The sequence below is a fragment of the Hippoglossus stenolepis genome, chromosome 11, assembly GCF_022539355.2.
Source record: "Hippoglossus stenolepis isolate QCI-W04-F060 chromosome 11, HSTE1.2, whole genome shotgun sequence".
In the NCBI taxonomy this organism is placed as follows: Eukaryota; Metazoa; Chordata; class Actinopteri; order Pleuronectiformes; family Pleuronectidae; genus Hippoglossus; species Hippoglossus stenolepis.
Genome location: NC_061493.1, coordinates 18,530,797 through 18,551,024, shown reverse-complemented (window position 1 = coordinate 18,551,024; position 20,228 = coordinate 18,530,797). Strand labels below are relative to the sequence as shown.

The 20,228-nt window shown below is 42.3% G+C and overlaps 2 protein-coding genes across 4 annotated transcripts; one reads left to right on the top strand and one right to left on the bottom strand.

Moving 5' to 3' along the window:
* Positions 1-2,885: 2,885 nt before the first annotated feature.
* dapk3 (death-associated protein kinase 3) lies at positions 2,886-8,598 on the top strand. Its single transcript, XM_035171303.2, has 9 exons — positions 2,886-2,973; positions 3,753-3,844; positions 4,428-4,788; positions 5,029-5,158; positions 5,334-5,382; positions 5,475-5,501; positions 5,594-5,746; positions 5,865-5,910; positions 6,741-8,598. The coding sequence occupies exons 2-9, from the start codon at positions 3,783-3,785 to the stop codon at positions 7,275-7,277; spliced, it is 1,365 nt and encodes a 454-aa protein (XP_035027194.1). The 5' UTR covers positions 2,886-2,973; positions 3,753-3,782; the 3' UTR covers positions 7,278-8,598.
* Positions 8,599-10,085: 1,487 nt separating this feature from the next.
* On the bottom strand, positions 10,086-19,487 carry phc3 (polyhomeotic homolog 3 (Drosophila)). Of its 3 annotated transcripts, none has more exons than XM_035169369.2 (15): positions 19,397-19,487; positions 17,772-17,988; positions 16,916-17,071; positions 16,730-16,807; positions 16,484-16,642; positions 16,285-16,374; positions 15,856-16,057; positions 14,570-15,219; positions 14,361-14,484; positions 13,921-14,204; positions 13,621-13,786; positions 13,359-13,476; positions 12,518-12,647; positions 11,288-11,645; positions 10,086-10,778 (listed from the first exon to the last, which is right to left on the bottom strand). In XM_035169369.2, exons 2-15 carry the CDS (start codon positions 17,949-17,951, stop codon positions 10,624-10,626), a joined length of 2,850 nt encoding a protein of 949 aa, XP_035025260.2. In that variant the 5' UTR covers positions 17,952-17,988; positions 19,397-19,487; the 3' UTR covers positions 10,086-10,623. The 3 variants fall into 3 exon arrangements, with proteins under 3 accessions (XP_035025260.2, XP_035025258.2, XP_035025259.2); XM_035169367.2 differs by having other exon boundaries at positions 19,377-19,481; XM_035169368.2 differs by having other exon boundaries at positions 13,359-13,470; positions 19,377-19,481.
* Positions 19,488-20,228: the final 741 nt, after the last annotated feature.

Genomic DNA, 20,228 nt, shown 5'->3' with positions numbered 1-20,228 from the left:
GTAGAAATGTATTAAGAAGAAGGTCACATCATTTTTGGTATAATTTAACTTTTAGCTAACTAGCTAAAAAAGATGACCTTTTTTCAGTGTGTTTTGGAAATCTTAATATATCAGCAAAATATGTAAATACTAATAAAATGTTAAGAGAAGAACAATGTCCAGTCACATAGTGAGGAGGAGAACAGTCCTCATTCTTTATGTTTGACTTACACTCAAAGCCATTCAAAGTCCATTAATCTCTTGAGGAGAGAAGAGACGTGAGGACTGACAGAGTTGTTCTTGTTTTCACGCACCTTCCCACTTCTTTGGCCGACCAGCTTTGCCGTCTTGGTGCCTTTGGTTGGATTGATTCCAACGAAACATCTGAAATCACACGAAAAGAAACTTCATGAAAAATCTGCGCCGGCAGCTCCTTTAAAAGAGGGAGCAGAATCCATCAGGTTGTTCAAGACAAGATAATCATTTGCCCATTTAATATGAAAAGCAAAACTTCACAAGATTGCATGAGCTGACCAGCAGTGATATAGTTGCATCAACATAACCTCAGGCAGCAGGTCCTCTGGTTGAGATTTCTGATTTCTGAAAAGTTATACCTGCTAAAACAAAACAAAAACGGTATTGCAGTGTATCAGCCGATTTGGCTCACAGATGATCAGTGATCTGCGGGAAAAAACAGTAGGTCATCCCTACTACAAAAAATGAAAACCAAAACCTTCAGTAAAATAATTTGTTGTGCATTCATTAGCCTACATAAATTAGCAAATTAACATGCATAGTGGATCACAATATACAGCTTTTAATTTTATGAAATGAGCTTTTCTGTTTTAAGTGCTTTATAAACATTAATCTAAGACATACCTTCGGTTTGCCAAGCGCTGAGAAGCCTCCGACACTGGATAGGTGTGATGTTGGCAGGGAGATCCTCCTCTTTGATGAACTGCAGGTCAGATCTGGATGCCACTCCAATGCTTGGGACTGTAGTTTGTCCTCTGGTAGGCTGGGTAATACCACCAACACAGCTTGTCTGATGTCCTCCCCCAGTAGTGACATGTCAGTATATATCTGGGAGGGAGTGGTGAAATATAATCACTGATGTGCCATTCAGCTTGTACACATTAATGGACAATAATCAAGGAGAGCTTCTTGCTTAACACACATGTAGTTTGAGCCCTGGACTACCTCTGTTAGACTGTGAATACCCAAATCAGCAAGTTCCACAGCCAACTGCCCCCCCACAATAAAGTAGACAAGATGAATGCCAAATGTCTCTATGTTCAAAACACGACTTAGCTACTATAATGGGAAACTGCAGTCACTGACTGTTCAATTTAGGCCCAATCCCATTTCACCCAGCTAGCGCGCTAGCATGCTAGCTTTAGCATGCTAGTTTTAGCGCGATGTTACTGAGCTTAACTGCTCCTCTCATAACAAAGCATCCTGGTAGGGTTGCATACTAGCTTTTCAATTTCAAATGCCATTGATTCACTTTAAGTCATTCACTTTAGTAAGTTGTCACTTTAGTAACTGAAAACAATAGCATTGGTTTAATTAAGATCTCAACAATGTTATTACAATGACATCCCAACAAAGTTGAAGCCCATATTAATTTTGTAGGGAATTAACATTCAACTTACGTATTATGTAGTGGCTGGACACGGCTGTTGCTCCTCTGCTCCCATGCTCTCATGTCAAGGTCCTCTTTCAAACCGCCTCGTGCAACGCAATCGATATCAACAGTATTTAACTGTAACATGCACCATCTACAGTCAGAATACAACTTGCCTGTACTTTTACAATGTGTTACTGTGGAAAAATGCTGTTAGCTACTGTAATTATATTTGTCCCATGATGCATTGCGATATACAGGTAAACATCGTAAAACAACAGAACAAGAAGTTACTGTAAAATTTTACTGTAGAAACTACAGAAATTTGTTACAGTGTGGGTTTCCTCTGTATCTAATATTTGTTAGTCAGTGTTGTGCGATGTGTTATGTTGAAGTGTATGATCTCAGTCAGTCTGTAAACGTTGCTGTTGCATGCTGGATCTTGTTATTCATTGACGTACCGCAGCGGCGGATTCACTCAGCATGATGTCATTCCATATGTCCCTCCTTCTGCTGCACCTCTACCTGCAGCAAGTCACACAACAACACCGGAACTGGAACCGTCTCTGCCTTCACAACACAAACTGCAGCTCCAGTCTGTCTCACATGCAGCCTGTAGAAAATAACCCTATACATTTCTGCTCTGACTCGACATAGTATAGGCCAATGCCCAGTGGAAAACTCAGCCTGCTATTTACCCTGATGCATTTCCACTTAATATGAAAGCTGTCATCAGTGTATATATATATTCTATACACACAGAGTAGTCACCATACATTATATTTTAATGCTACTCTGTGTGTTTACAACTGACTTTACCTGTACATGAAAAATAAACTAAAATGAATGTATGCATTACCAAATTATTAAATAATTATTAAATTAAACCAACATTACTGCCTAAAACTTGAAGTGTATAAATTCAGCTTTCTTGTACCAAACTGTGCCTATATGTATTATTATTATTATGATAATTAGTTTTAATATTATTTTTGTTGAGGTTGTTGTTGTTGTTATTATCATTATTGGTATTATTGGTATTAGTAGTAGTAGTAGTAGTAGTAGTAGTATAAGTAGTAGTAGTATAAGTAGTAGTAGTAGTAATAGTAGTAGTAGTAGAAGTAGTAGTAGTAGTAGTAGTAGTATAAGTAGTAGTAAAGGTAGTAGTAGTAGTAGTAGTAGTACCATAAATATGACTCGACTGCCAAGATCAACCTTTTTATTTACAGTCTATGAGATAAACCCTAAGTCTGCGAGGCTTTTATTTTGAACGCGGAGCGGAAGCCGTGTGTCCCCCTGTGTCTCCCCGACACGGTTCAGTCTTCAGTCTCCTCAGAGGAATGCGGCTCTCGTAGCTGAACTGAACCGTGAGTGTCCGTTTCAATGTTGTTTCTGAGTTTTACACGTTTCACCTTTAACTTTATTGACTTTATCTAAATGTCACTAATCGTATTCTGTCCCAGCGAGAGCCGGTGTTTGTTCGGTTTAGGTCTGTTAGCTACACCGGCTAGCGTTAGCTTCCTTCCGTCGCCGGGGACTCGCTTCACTCGTTCATCTAAAATAACTTGTTTTCTTTCCTCTGTTGTTGAAAAAGTCCGTAGTTTGTAACTTTTTTCACGTGTCTTCTCTTGTGTTTGTGACATAAACCTGACGTAATGTTACGTTTTCTAACGATAATCCACGAGGGGAAATGTCTCTGCTGAGACACATCAGCATCTCGTCCAGAGCTAGAATCAGACATTGTGTGTTTTTTATTTTCTAATCGTAAGATCAGTCAGATAACAGAAGATTTAAATGACCTGTTCTCTGGAGTGTGTGTGTGTGTGGCTGAGCTCCAGCCTCTTTAACTGAGTCAGAGATGGAGGGTCCGGGGAGGAGGTGATGTCAGTGGCTCTGGAATGCGGAGCTCTGACATCAGCCGCAAACTCTCTGAAAACTCAAGCTGTGTTGATTCAGGCCAAATAAGGAGGAAAGAAACACAGGTGACAGGACGTGAATTCCTCTGCGCGAGGAAACTGGTGTTTCAGACTTTTAAACACAAGTTAAATCCACTTACATTGTGTTATTTGGGTCACTGGGCTGTCGGCGGTGTTTCCACTCCACAGCCTCTATTGGGTATTTGACATCTCTTTCTTTTCCTCTGCAGTGAATCTCGAGGCATCGCTCCCTTCACATCATGGCTGGCTTCAGGCAAGAGGATGTCGAGTTGTATTATGAGATGGAAGAGGAGCTGGGCAGGTATGTAACACTGAGTTGTTAGTTTTTCTTCTCACACATAAAATTGTAAATAGAGATGTTCTGATAACTTTTTCCCCTGGAAAATTCCATGAAAACAAACAAAAGGGACCCATATGATTACATGACATGAACCGTGAACTACTTCAGATCTAAACAGGACCAAAAATATGAAAGCGTGTGTCAACAACACATTGAAAACTGCTTACACTGCTTGGTAGTTTGTCAATGACTTGTATCTTATACTCAACGTTGTACCTTAGCCATTTTTCTTCTGCAGTAATGCAGCAAAAGTGTGACATCACTGGCTCTCAATGTGCCTTTCCACCTCCGCTGTGGTGTAGTGTTTTTGCGAAGGAGAGGACTGTGTGTGTGTGTGTGTGTGTGTGTGTGTGTGTGTGTGTGTTTGTGTGTGCGCTCAGAGAGAAAGGTATGCAGATGATAAATGGGTGAAAGTAAAACTCTCTGCACAGTAATACATTGTGAAATTCACCACAAGTACACATTTATCCAAAGTATCTGTGGTGATATATGAAAACACTGATCACCGATCAACAATGATTTTCTCATTCCCGTCTTCCTGCAGTGGACAGTTCGCCATTGTTCGCAAGTGCAAGGAGAAGAGCACAAGTATTGAGTACGCGGCCAAGTTCATTAAGAAGCGGCGGCTGTCGTCCAGCCGGCGGGGGGTGAGCCGCGAAGAGATCGAGCGAGAGGTCAACATCCTGCGGGAGATTCAGCACAGCAACATCATCACTCTGCACGACATCTTTGAAAACAAGACGGACGTGATCCTGATCCTGGAGCTGGTGTCTGGAGGAGAGCTCTTTGACTTCCTGGCTGAGAAGGAGTCTCTGTCGGAGGAGGAGGCCACTCAGTTCCTCAAACAGATTCTGGATGGCGTTCAGTATCTTCACTCCAAACGCATCGCCCACTTTGACCTCAAGGTCAGTGCACTGTGTGGTTATGACGGCATGTTTCTGACACTCTGGATAAATGACGTGTTGGTGAGAAGTTCAGTGAAGGTGTTAGAAGAAGTTAATGTTGCTCAGAGGAGATTGAATAGTGGACTTAAATCAATCAAGTCGGCACAAATGTTTCTCCAAATCAGCTCAAATGTTGCTCTGTGTCTGTTAAATGTTTATTTCTTAACTTATTTCTTCCTCCTCTCATTGTTTTACTTTCAGCCTGAGAACATCATGCTGCTCGACAAGAACGTCCCCAACCCCAGGATCAAACTGATCGACTTCGGGATCGCTCATCAGATAAAAGCAGGAAACGAGTTCAAGAACATCTTTGGCACACCAGAGTTTGTCGGTGAGATCCAGTTTCGCCTCCTGCTTATACATTTAACACAGTTAAAATGTTCCACTTTAAAAATCCCAAATCAGTTTTCCTGCTCGTTTGCGCCCACGCTGGCAAGAAGGATCGGTGTGTTTCAGATCTCCACATCTGGTTTGAATTAAAGTGCTCATTCCTCTGTGCTTTACAGCGCCAGAAATAGTAAACTATGAGCCACTTGGACTGGAGGCGGACATGTGGTAAGATGTCAACATGTTTTTGTTTTTTTCCCTCTAAAGCTCTATGCTGTTTATAGTTTCCACTCATGTTTGGTTCTTTTTCTTCTCCGCAGGAGCATCGGAGTGATCACGTACATTCTGTGAGTAGTGACATCATGTTGTCATTTGTAGAAACAGAAATCACCTCACTCCTCCACCGTAAGTGATGTAAATCAAACTCTGTCTCTGTTAGGTTGAGTGGAGCTTCGCCGTTTCTGGGTGAGACCAAGCAGGAGACCCTGACCAACATCTCAGGCGTCAACTATGACTTTGACGAGGAGTATTTCAGCAACACCAGCGAGCTCGCCAAAGACTTCATACGCCGCCTGTTGGTCAAGGATCCAAAGTAAGAAGATCTAAACAGTTAATGCCACAAAACAGGAAAAGAAAAGCACATTTATAAAACAGGTGAAAGTCCCAAACTCTTTAATCTTCTCACACTGGGGGATTCTTTTCTTTTGAAGGAAGAGAATGTCGATTGATGACAGTCTTCAGCATCCCTGGATTAAGGTGTGTGTTCAACATTCAAATTTACATAAAGACGTTAAAACTTTTAAAATCATATATATTTTTGAAATTTCGGCCAGAGATATTTAATATTCTGAAACTGCTGAGAAAGGAGTCAATGCTTCTGTGTCGACATAATTAGGTTATTGTGATTTATTGTTCTGGTCTGTGGATATAATTAATATGCTGCAGCCCATCCTCTAACAAAGACACAGCACAGGCAGCATAATTCTGTTGTGTTGGCCTTTCTTCATCAGCTGATAGTGGAGTTTAACTCCCCGGATTCTACAATCACACTGCGTGAACACAAAACCTGATCTGATCTGAGTGTTGATATAGAATGCCATAGTGAAAATTAATTAACTTGTCATAGAGGCAATATTGTGATAAAATAGATACTAAACATTGGCACGGTAAATATTTTTGGATATGGCAAAATCAAAAGCACCAAAAAACATAAAAAATAGCCCTCCACTCCTAAGGATTATAATTCAGTATAACATAATAAATATTACCTATAAGGTGCGATAACAACCTATGAACATGTCGACATGTTGATATTGTAGTGGTGGAAAGGTATGTAGGTCATTTAGAAAGCTTTATTTTCCATTACAAAGTTACTCCACCCTCACTGCAACAAATCCTGTAGTTAGTTTGGTCACATTTAATTTAAGACATGAAAAGTGTCTTCAGTGTCCTGAATATTAACTTAATATATTTTTAACTGATTTCTGATGTATCTCGGTGTTGCAGTCAAAAGTCGAAATTATCAGTCGTGGTATCTTATCAAATTACCATCCTTATTTCAAACCCTCTTTTTTCCCACTCTCCAGGTGATCAAGAGGCGGAATGTGCGTCCAGAGGAGAGAGACCACAAGCCTGAGCGCCGGCGCCTGAAGACCACTCGTCTGAAGGAGTACACCATTAAGTCTCACTCCAGCATGCCGCCGAACAACACCTATGTCAACTTTGAGCGCTTCTCCCAGGTGCTCGAGGAGATCGCAGCGGCAGAGGAAGGTCTGAAGGACCTGGAGCGCAACCAGCGCTCGTGCCAAGAGGATGTGGCGGCGCTACTGTCCATCTACGAGGAGAAAGAGGGTTGGTACAAGGAGGAGAACCAGAGCATCTCCAGCGACCTGAGCCACATCCGCCAGGAGCTGCAGCGCTCCCAGACCCAGCGCAAGAAGTGCCAGGAGGAGGCCCGAGTCACCATGCAGGCTGCCAACATCCTCAAGCGCAAGTTTGGGCGCCTGGAAAACCGCTACGATGTCCTGGCCGAGCAGGTGGCCTCCGAGGTCCGCTGGGTGGAGGAGCTGGTCAAGTCCATATCTGCAGAGAGGGACGGGCTCAGCTCTGGCAGCATGCCCTGAGCTGGGCTCACGTCCAACAAAGACACTTTTAATCTCAAGTATCGTCCTGCCCGTCTTCTCCGCATGCGTCACACACAGCAGCGTGTGAGTGGGTCAGTCGTCATCATAAGCTAGGCAGCTGCTTCCAATCAGGAAAGATGTTCCACCATTTTAATGTTACATCGAGAGAAACCAGCAAGAAGCAGCGAAGCAATATACTGAACCCATTCCCCATTGAAGAGGCTCATTCCTCCGTGTTTTATACATTAATTTATAATTTTAGAGATTTCACGTACTGTAATGCAGCTGTCATGCATCCTAGTTCACTAAATCATTTGCAAACCACATTGGGGTTTTGTAAATAGTTTTTTCTTCAGACGCTAAATTCAGCTGAATTTTCAAGAGCTTTAAAAGTCATTGACGTCTGCATCAGGTTACTTTCCAGTTTGGTGAGAAAGCTTCACAGGATTCAGCTGATGGAAGTCAGGGGTATTTATTTATCCATTTACATGCATTTTAGATTTGATTGCAGCTGATTTTAAATCTTAAATTCTCTCACATGTTGGAAAAGAGCATTGACCTTAACGGATGCAATAAATCCAAACTCTGAGTATAGAAGAGTTAGAGCAACACTTTATTTTACTGGTCCATTATTTCTGAACTTTTTGGCAGTACCACATAGGCTGGTTAAAGAAATACAGGGAAAATATTCATAAACTATATTTGTCCATTCTAAACTTAGTAAATATTTATGAATCATTTGTTTATTATCGCAAAATTTATCCTTTTATATATTTTTTAATTGTTTGTTTTAAGTGATATTTCCCCATTTACCTGCTGTCGTCTGTGTACCAGCTGATATCATTTGAAAATTTCCCTCGGTTACTTACAGAATTGATGGACCTGTAGAATAAAGATGTTACCAGATTTGAGAATGTACAAACTCATCTTTGCGGTGCCTGTAAACTGATGACATTTCTATCACATTGATATCGCTCGATGTCTTAAACGCAACAACTTTTGCACAGTATCCTTGTTAACCAAATCGTGTGCATGGAAACTTTCTTTATGAGCTGTATCTCCTGTTAGTTTTTCTGTTTCCTTTCAGACCATCCCTGCACACTTGAAACATTCCACCGATAAGTTTCACATCCTGGCAACACATTCCCCATGTCGAGCATAGAACATATATGATGTAGTCAATAGTATTTTTCGGTAGAGAGCTGTACTCCTTTGCACTTAACTAATTATAGCAATGTTCCAAAATATATTTTGATTTGTGTCTAAGATGTAAAAATGGCCTGTCTGGGTTTATGTCAAATAAACAAAGTTATAACTGTAACATAGTCTTATGTGTTTTTATGACCCTCTGCCAAGGGACGTCATGTTTTCACACACCACTAGGCAATTACAGTACACATATTATTATTCATGGTGTATGTTTGTATTATTATCTGTGCCTAGTGGTGCATCACACATATTATTATTCTGCAAGATTATTATTGTGTGCATTATATTGCACACACCACAAGGCAATTACATATTATTATTTGTCCCGCTACCTGTAAGAAAGTATACTATTTGAAAATATTTTCATTTTTGTGTATATGGTGTGACTGTAGGAAAAGTCATCAAATGTCAGGCAAAAAAAAGACATTTAGGATATTTTTACTGCTGTCCAATGTCACAAAGGTTCATATTTGACCCAAACACTATGTGAGGGGTTAACTGGCAAATTGTGGTACTAAGGACTAAAAGGATTATTTTAGACACACAGAAAAAAGCAGCTTCAAGTGTTTTAAACATATAATTTAAATAGTATTAAATAACATTATTCATAAAATATTATTATTTTAAATGTAAATCAAATGTAGTCATGAAAATATCTTCATGAGTTAGAGTAAAACAAAAAGTATTTATTAAAATAAATGATTGTGAAAACTTCCTTCATCAGTTGGTGTTTTCATCACCATAGCAACCAGATGCTAAGATTTGACTTTGAAGCTGATTTTGATTGACAGTGTAATTCCATCATAATTCCACTGGGGCTGTGACAACAGGACAAATCTGATTGGACACCTTCCACAGGAGACCTCTGACTGGCTGTTGTCTTTTTGACTCTGCCTTTAATGCTGGTAATGTTGAAGAAAGTTTCTTATTGCACTCTGACCTTGTGTGAGGTAAGTCATGTCTCACTCTCTTGAACTCTGTATTTATCCAGCATGCTAACCTCTACAATTCAGGCTCATAATTCAAGTATGAAATGATGCTACTGTAAAATATGAAGCTGCTGCTGTTACCTGCTGCTGTTAAATGTTGATAATGTGCTGGTTTCTGTGCTGGTTGTTGTGAAATGTATTTATTCAAATGGGATAAACCCCTTAAGTTGCGCCAACTGGTTTTCAAGAGGGTGGTTGCTTTCATGACAAATGTGGGAACATTGTTGACGGCTTGTCTTGTGTTTTTTGCTGCTTATATTGATTCCTGTGGTATTCTTATCATTTAATGTTGCTGGGGACAGTGAAGGTCTAGAACAAAGACAAACTCCTGAACCAGCAGACAATCATTGCACAAAGAAGAGATGGATGTGTAGATAAAAGTTTGTCCAAAATATTATAATGATGAAAATATTGTAAATATGTTTAATATTGTAAATAAATATAACAAGTAAGGTAACATCTACCTGTGTATGTCTTTCTGAATATAGATGCAGGATTCATGGCTCTGATCAATTAACACAGTGTTGGAGTTAAACACATCAGTGTGAATGGTTTAGTGTGCTACTGTTCACAACAACACAACACAGCAACACAAGACAAACAATGTTTCTTACATTTTTTACAATTGGTTTTATTTATATATTAATTATGACAATAATACAATAATAGTAACAATAAATAACCTCGTCATCAGTTAGTTTTCATATTTATTTTAACTGTTTTGCTGATGATACATGTAAAAATCACAACATTAGGCAACCATCTGTTTTGAAAACCTTGAAGATCACACAGCAACCTTTTTGTAACAATGTAAATTTTAAGTTGATCGCTTGTTTACAAATGATACAAAGATTTGCTGGAACCATTTTGAAACAAATGGATAAGTGGAGCTACAATCACTACGATGGAATGACCAGAGGTAATAGAATCAAACTGCTCATGTTTCTGAGTGGACTTCAATCTGACCAACAACTGGAAACAGCTGCAGGTGTCAGGAGAGAAATCCGTGGCAGTGGTTTCAGGAAAATCTGTGCGTCCAGGATTTCAGATCACTTCATGATCTGCTCCATCTTTTAACCAATGAAATCAGAAATCAGCCCGAAAAACTGTTTTTCTTAGTCCTGGTCCCGAGTAGGAATGTTAAAGGCTCATGCATCTTTCAGAGAGTTGATGTGGGCACAGAGTTTGAGTGCAGGTCCCAGTTTCAGGTTCATGGTGCTGACCAGGTGATCCTCGGTGAGAAGCAGCAGAGCCTGACCGTCGATTTCCTGCGAGCGAAACTCTTCGGCTACGACTCGACCGCCTGGAGAAAGGAGAGGAATAAATAGAATCCTGTTCATTTTGACGAGGGCAGATGTTTGACTTGATATATTAAAGCTACAACTTACAATTATATTCCTCAACTAATGTATATATTTTTCTTGAAAATAAATAAATAAACGAGAGGGACACCAGGAACACTTGTGCACCATCAGGTAGGGATGGTTCAGGACTCACCTGATCCAGAACTAACTATAGGCTTTATCAAAAAGTCTCTTACAGATTCTTGGAATCACAAGAGAGCCTCTGTTTTGGGAGGAGAGTCACCTATTTGGATAATATGGGGTTATGAGCTCTTTGATATATGAAGGGGCTTGATTGTTAAGGGTTTTCGTAAAATTGTGTATGTTTCTCTACTTATATGATACTATATTTTACAAAAGCCTTGAAACCTCAACTAACTGCAGTCGAATGAAGTGCATGTAAAATAGACAAAACACAAGAATTTTTTAACCACCAGCCATTTTACATATCCTCAAGCCACATCAGTACCTGGCAGAGAGTTGATATAAGAAAACACTTGTTGCACGTTCCACTGGGACGGACGGCCGACGTCTTCCTCTCCGTCAGAAACTCTGATCGTTTCTGGCGCCCTCTGCTCTCTCTCCCTCTCTCGGTCTCTCTCAACTTGCTTCCTTAACCTGGTCTTCATGGGAATGGGAGGATTGTCTTCCTCTTCCTCCTCCTCTTCCTCTTCCTCTTCCTCCTCCTCCTCCTCCTCCGTCTCCTCCTCCTCCTCCCCCTCCTGATCCTCCTCTTCCTCCTGAGCATCCTCTTCCTCCGGAGCCTCCTCTTCCTCCTCTCTCGGTGAGCACTGCTGAGTCTCCCCCGCGGCAACAGACCCATGAGCCTGTGGAGCACATAGTGATATCTTTCTAAATAAATATTTCATTTAAAAGAAGTTACACAAAACTATTTTGATTTCTCATTACCACTGTGTGAATAAGCAATATTTATTTAATAATCAGACTAATTTCACTTCACAATAATGGTTCACCACCTCAGATTTTCGCACAGACAATATCGGGACAATCTGATGTTGGATTTTTAAAGTAAAAGTGCTTGGAAATATCATATTTTCACTGTTTTGATTGTAGCAACAGAAAAGGAGATTCTTTTGGCACTTGGCAAAGATGATGTCACTGAAAAGATGGCAGAAGGCAGTGAGTTACTGGGCGCCTACTTGTTTACTAGTCACAACCGTTACATCAACAAACAGGGTTAGCCTACAAAATTAGAGGTCTGGTCCTTTGCATGAAGTGTGCCCTGGAAACGAGTCAAATTCTCGGCCTGAATTATTGTCCCAGTCCTCCCCTGAACAAATCCACCAAACTTCATATTTTTAAAGTCTCCTCACTCAGTTTTTTTACTGACTCTACATTTCTGCATTACTCCTAAACTTGTTGGTTCTGATTCTGCATCTATCGGTAAGTTACGTACTTCAGATTGTAACACAGAGCAAGAGCAGACTGTTCAGAGTGGGAATGAAAGCAGCAACATTCTCCCTATTTCAAGTCAGCAAAGCGTCAAATTGACTTTTAAAGCTGCTATTTTAAGGTTTAAGGTTCATGTTAACATCAGCCTTCAAATGCATATTTTAGTTCAACCTAAAAGCTGTAAAATGTGGCTGTTCCCCTGAGAGCAGTTGTACTTTAGAACCAGTGATCCCTGCAGCACTTCTGTATTTTCCTTATATGCATCGGGTCATTGATATGAACGGACCTGTCTCAGGAAATGTTCTCTGGAGGCTCCGTTGACTCTGCTGGGAGGTCGTCCCCTCCTGCCCATCGGCCTGTGACCCCAGCGGCCTGCTCGCAGCACGGTGATACGCTTGGTGCAGCTCACACTGAACCTAAACACAGAGGGTCGGTCACAAAGTCAGTGCTGTCTGCAGACGGTTAGTCAGGCATTAGCCATTATAGCTGCTGGGCTGCATCTGGATTCGTAGCCGTCCTGTCTTTGATGGCTGGATGGAGAATCAGAGGGAAACCCCAGACTGATTATACACTTGGGACTTTTTCTTATGAACCGAATGGAGCTCAATGGAGTCCAGATGTGAGTTGGCATGTCTCACCACCACAGGAACAGGCTGCATTTTAACTTGTCAAGTTGGGCGGATAGAATAAACCTAATACATCATGTTTTATCTGTATTTATACAGAGAGAGCAACACCCTGATTATAAATTTCACAAAGTCAGGACCAGTTGGTTGGTGTTTTGTAGCAGCTGGATGAGAATCGTCATCGTTTCTCAGACAGTGTGGTGAACTAACACTAGTTCATGAAACATGCAATATTATAAATAGTTTTAAAGGATAGAACTGAACTTGAGTCCCTTGAGGCCCAAGCGTATTGGTTGCTACCATGGAATGTAAACAGAGATGGACGACACGTCTCCACTTCCTCCCACTATCCACAAAAGAGGCTAAAATATGCCAGTTACGAACACCACCATTTTGAGTATTTGGAGCTGATGCTTGATGTTAAGCTGTGCTCGTTGGCCAGTTGTTCGCTGTCCGAGAACCACAAACACGTTGGTCACATCTCGTGTGGGATTTATTTACCTTCTGACACACGTCATGGAGCAGAAGCGTTTGGAGCGAAGAAACGTCTGAGCGTAACCTCTGCTCCCGCAGTATTCACACTGCAACACCGCCGCCACGCTCTCGCCCAGCTCTGCAACTTCAGGAGGAACCAGCTGTTAGTCTCACACACACACACACACACACACACACACACACACACACACACACACACACACACACACACACACACACACACACACACACACACACACACACACACACACACACACACACTGCTCACCATCTGCTGTGTGCTCATCGTTTTCCATCTCTGAGTCTGTTGAATCCGACTGGTCAGCATCCAGAGGACTGTCCTCCGCTGCTGTGTTCCCGTTGGTGTGTATCTCCTGTGACTCTGGAAGTGAAGCCTGCTGGTCCCCTAAGAGCGAGGAAGGACCCACCTGCATCTTAAAAAATGACAGTTGAAGTGTAGATTTAGATTTACAGAGGTGTAGGTTTTATTTTATATTTTGTTATATTTTAACTATGGCATGACTGAGCCCCACTGAGATGGCTTTCCTTGCACCTCCAGGTAACTTACTGGGAACGGCTCGAGGCCCTCTCTGATGACGAAGCCCTCTATGAGGTGTGTGAGGACGTGGGTCGTCAGTATCCGGTCGGGGCTTCCCGGGAGGCTGGCTGGGGCGGAGGGAGGCTGGCTGGGGCCTCTGACTGTGGTAGGGAGGATGGGAGGAGGTAGAGGGGAAGGTGGAGGAGGAGGAGGGATGCTGCCATTGCTGCTGGTCGTGGTGAGCTGGGAGGACTCCTCCACCTGTGGTGACCTGATCACTGAGCGACTGGAGATGACAGGGGACGAACCCATCACTGCGGGAACGTAACAAGCGTAAAATAGCTTTTATCAGACAGTTGAACTGGAATTATTTCAGCAAATCAGGTTCATTTTCAGGTTTGAATACTTATAACTTATAATAGATGCACAAGCCATTATGTGTCTTTAAATATTTTAGCATCATATTTTACCTGCACCATTTTGCTTAGGAGACACAATGAGGGATGTGGGGGTCCTGTCTCTCTGACGACTTGAAGAACATCCGTCTTTCTTCTCCTCTGGGTTCAGTCTATTCACTTTGCACGTTTGCCCCGACTGAAATTAAAAACCACAACAAAACCTCGGTCACACCAAAACATACTGGGAACAGGAGATCTCCAGACAGGACACGGTGACTCACTGGTGGATTGTCATTGCGTCTGACCACATGCACTTTCAGGTCAACAGCCACCGTCTGAGGGGGGGGCAGGTTCTGGTAGGGCATCTGGAGGAGGGCCTCCGCCACCGGCAGCTCCTGCTCTGTCAGCAGCATATGCCCCGACTGGACGGACAAGGCCCGGACCGAGTGCAGGGACAGCCTCTGCAGCGAGGCCGGGGGGTTCTGGGGCAGCCTGGGGAGAACCAGAGGCGGAGGAGGAGGCGGAGGCTGATTCTGCACTTGTGGGAATAAGGTCCGGCGCTGCGGCGCGGCCACCAGAGGAGGAGGCTGAGGCTGAACGGTGGCAGCTGGAATTGAGTTCTGAGCTGACGATGCAAATACGCTGGTGATGGATGAAGAAGAGGATGATAATGTAGAAGAAGAGGGGGTGTGGGGGTCACAGTTGGTGTGTGATTGGGTGCTGGGAGTGATCAGTCTTTTTAGAGGAAGAGGAAGATGGTGGGAATTTGCTTCCTGGGGGGCTACTCTGAGGGCGATGGGCTGGAGGTGCCTGTGGTTCAGGGCGCCTGCCGTGGTCTGCTGCAGGATGAGCTGGTGGTGCGCCACCCGCTGGCCGGATGGACAGGACAGCTGCTGTTTGACCAGAGCGTGGGTCTGCACTGGAGAAAAGGCTGCAGGAAGAGAGAAAATGACTCTCAGTAGAGCACATAGCTCCACCAAGGGCCCAACAGTCCCCTCATGAAACCACATTTAAAGTCACAAGATCCAGATTCTTATTTGTTTCTGCACCAAATTGCATACACTCATAAATATCGGTCCCCTAAACATGCAGGGTTTTGTTCGTCAAGATTATTTTCCGAGAAATCAATGAAAATGTTGAAAAAATGCCCAATCTCATAATGTTAAAGAATGTGAAAAGAAAGTTCCTGGGTCACGCTCCACCCCTCCACAAAATCAGTTCAGTCGTTTTCGCATAATCCTGCTGACCATCAAACAAATGTAGACGAAAACATAACTTGCCAGAGGTAATAAAAAACTTACAGATATACAAAACATGTTCCTCTTTTCTGGGATACTGGAACATAGTTTTCCCCATGAAAATACTCCAAACATAATGTATCAGTCATACAGCAGATGTTGGACATATTAACAGAAAACAGGGTGTGCTATATGTATTTTTTCATTCAATACCTGAAATATGTTACTTGATTCAAACGTCCTTGCGTGCAGGAGCTCCTCTGCTACACGTAAATCTGAAACTCTTAAATCTTTCTTTTCGGCCTCAGTGTCTGAACACAGGGACTCACCTCGGCTCATGATGTGGGGTCCAGACTGACTGGTCTCAGTGGAGGTGTCAATCAGCTGGTTGGTCTTCAGAGCGCAGATTGACGTCTTGGACAAAGAGGAGGATGGACACAGGGCTTGCGGCTGGGTGGACGGCTTTAAGATGACACTGTGGGCAGTAGCCAGAGCTCCAGGTAAGTGGGCACGCAGAGCCAGATTCTGAACCTGAACATACGCAAAGAGAATAACTTTTAGACGTCAGTGTGTGGGGTGTTGACAGCCCTGTAACACCTTCTTTCATGCAGCTTTATGAATGGCTCCTGTCATATCCAAACTTTACCTCCACTTTTTCTAGATATCCTTTAATTCTGCAACGTGGCTCATCAGGTCTATACAATGAGCGCTGTGTCACACATGGCTTATTCTAATTCTGTGCCTGGCAAAGTCAGTACCTGAGAGGAGGTAGGTAAAGAGGAGCAGGAGGTGACAGCAGGGAGGTCTGATTGAACTGCAGCCACCGGAGCTGCAGGAGTCAGAATTAGCTGAAAGAGGAAAAAGCGTCTGGTAATAATAGAAATAGGGGCAAATGATTTACGTTGTTTCAAAGCACCTGTATGACCAGGAGCTTGAGATATTTGAGAAGGCTTGTACCATCTGAGTTCGGAGGTACATCTGAGCCTGGTTACAGTTAGCTGGTCTGTTTCCCAGGAGCATGGCCTGCTGGGATAATGTGGTTGCAGCAGTGGTGGAGTTGGATGTGTGGGTGCGGCCAATCAGCTGGGCGGTCACCGGAGATGCTGGTAAAGTGATCTGGGTTCAGGGAGGCATGATGAGGAATGTAAAGAGACAGAGACCGGAGTTCATATGTGGGGATGAGAGTGAGACACAGTTGCTTACAGAGCTTTGGGAAACACCCGCAGGTTGACCCAAACTGCCAGTGGAGGGAGTCGGAGGCCGCCTCTGACAGACCGAAGCCTGAAAGGAATTGTGAACGCATTATTCCCTTCCTCTCACACTCTTTCATTCACATTGCACAACCACACACACACACACACACACACACACACGCACACACACACTGACCTGCTGTATGGTGGCCAAACTCTGCAGCTGGGGGCTGTGCTGGTGCTGCTGCAGGGCGGCTGTCTGCAGCATGAGGTGCTGCTGCTGGGCTGCGTACATCTGATGCAGGTACTGGGCTGCCATGCTCTGAGGTCTGTGGATAGCATGCTGGATCACCTGTTGGTTCAAAACAAATACATTTTCAGTCCCCTGAATGCAGCACAATTAAATGGCTTGTTTTCTTCTATTGCACATCTAGACAGTCTATTCAAAGAGAAACATACACACTGTCGAGGGGACTATCTTTTCTGGGACAGCCCTTCATATTGCCAAAAAATATATTAAAATGCAAAGGTCGCAGGTTCTGTCTTGTACCTGACCTATCTTCCTGTCAAATGAAACGATGTATGCGCTGCAGAGGTCCCGTACTGCCTATTACTATCTAGAGTTCAAAGGTACTGTCTATTGCCTGGAAAACCCTATACGTTGAATAAAACAATGAGTGCAGAGTTCCCAGCAGGTGCTGTCTATTGGCTGGACTGCCAATCAAGTGACAAACTCAATGCAGAGAAAGGTCTCATTTATTACCTGGACGAGCCCCTGTCATATGAAACGATGTGTGAAGGGATCCATGGTATGGTCTATTATCTGACCTCTTTGCTTGTCGAATTGAATAATGTATACAGATGTGTGCTGTCTAGCAGCTGGACTGTCTGACAGTTAAGTCAAACAGTGCCTGTAGAGGTCCCAGGTAGTAGCCCACTGGGACTATACATACCTGTAATAATAATTAGGCCCAGGGCTACCAGGTGCTCTCTATTACCTAAAGCACTCGTGATCAAACTTCTTTGCAGAGCTTTTGGATTCTGTCTATTACCTGGACCGCCTGTCTGTCAGATGGGATGATGCTGAGGGAAGCTGAGGGCGCCTGGGTGCAAGTGGTGCAGCTGGAGCTGACTGTTGCCATGGTTACAGGAGCTGATGTAGTGGGGGTGGTGGCGGCGGCTACAGTTCTATTAGAGTCCGCCTGCTTCTCTCCAGGCCTCTGTCTCTCCATCCTCCAGGTCACACACACAGATTCAGTGATGGGAAAACTATGGAGATGAAAGAGACATTAATTAACAGGAGGAAGGTAAATACCAACTTCCTCTGAATGAACTTCATGTGAATGAGATTTAGATGTTTTAGTGTTGAACACTTTTCTCTCTCACTGTGGCGAAAGCTTTCAGTGACATGAGTCTATAGTAAATCTGTCAGAGCTTTAAAACATCCAGTGTTGAATGAATGTAAATGAATGTCACACCTTGTTAAAGCCCTATGAGAAAAATTGTGATTTGTGAATATGGGCTATACAAATAAAATTTGATTGATTGAAATAAAGGCATGAACAGTTAAAGTCAGATTTGAATAAAGTACACTTTCAGAACTGGGTTTAAACCCAACATTTTGTTCTTAAATTCTGCCAAAATGTTTCTGCTCTCGTTCAGAATTAAACATTTTATTTGATCGATTTCACTGGAGTGTAAATTTGACCCATTTTGCTTAGTTTCATATAACGGATCATTTATTTGTTGAAGGATTTCAAATATTTGAGTATGTTCATTATGCACCAAACACCAAAGAGACAGCAAAAAAAGCAGAGAACAAATCATAATGTTATTGGTTCATTAAATACTGCATGGTATTTGAATTGGCCAGTGAACATAAACTCACAGATAATAAACTTAAGAGAAAACCCAACCTGTGCAGTACTGAAATAAACCACACAACACAGTCAATAATAATCAGTGTCTACAAATGTGCTGATTTTAGATAATAATGAGTGTTATCCAACTTTTTCCCATTTGTTTTATATTGGTGTAAAAGTGCAAAAAATACATAAAAAGAATAAAATTTGTAGTTCTTGGAACATCTGACGTAATTTCCGTATAACAATCAAATTATGAGCCATATAAATTATAAACAAACTATAACACGAGATTGATCTATAGGTTGTCACCCGTGAAAACATTTTTATGTAATTAACACCTTATGAACAGGAACAATATTTCACATCCTTGATTAATTGATGGGTCGTTACTGTTATTTTCTGCCTCTCACACATTCTTTTGAAAAACAGAGATGCTTCAGTGCTGGAAGTTTTTTCCCAAACAGCTAATTATGAGTAAAATATTTCCACAATAATAACAATAATGAAATAATTTCTAACATTAGCCCAGTAAAATAAGCTGCTGTATATTTCCAATGGATGGAGACTGATATTGGCTGGAGGCTCACACGTTGAATATTGATTGGATTTTGCTGCAGAGCCTGTTCTGTCTAATAGAAAGCAGACGTGATATTATTCATAAACCCTGAACGAGCACAACAAACACAGTCTGATCTTGAATGTACTGTCCATAATTTATAGGATAATCAATGCAACATATCGGGGAGTCATTCTCTGTGTCTGTGTGTGCGTCATGCATCCTCATCCATTCACCTCTTGTCGGCGGTACCTGCCTGGTAGTGAAGGACTCGGGCCATCAGGAGCTGACCGTACCCCGGCACATTGTCCCAGTCAGGAGGCGACACTGATGCGTCAATGTAAAATGGAGATTTAAAAAAATCAGACGGTGCACAGACAGGAGACTGTAATAATAAAAAAAAGCCAGCCTGGGCACAGCACCGCTCACAGTGCGGGAGGACCTTCCACATGCGGGGCTCTGCTGCTGCGCGCACTGCGTGGACAGACCCGGAGGAGCCCGACTGTTTACTCTGAGTTTATCTGTATTGTAGTGAGGATTTTTATATATAAGGATTTAGATATTCACCTGTGAGATTGAGCTTTGTGCGGAAATCATGTTGCTGTCCAATGGAATAACAGGACAAAACACTGGGGGGATTCATCTCAGTGAAATTCAGCAACCCTGCATGATAATAATGATGAACTTTATTTATATAGTACTTTTTTAAACAGTGTTACAAAGGGCTTCACAAGGAATAAACAATGATAATTAATCTTAATATAAAAGCAAAGAAAGAGCAAACATGATTGGAAAATAATGGCAGAGTAAAGGGATAAAAGAAACATAGGTTATAATATGAGTAATAACAAAATAATTAATAATGACAATAAAAATAATCAAGTAAAATCCATTGGGTCAGTCTCAAGTCTGAGTTCCTAAAGTAAACTAATCTGAGGGTTAGGGGCCTGTTGCTATAATAACACAGTCATTGGGGCCTTATTATAAGATCCCAGGCTACTGGTGAGTACTGATGTAGAAGCTCAGTCAAGTGGCTTGGTACCAAACCATGTACCAGAATTAATATTAATATATTAATACAATTGTAC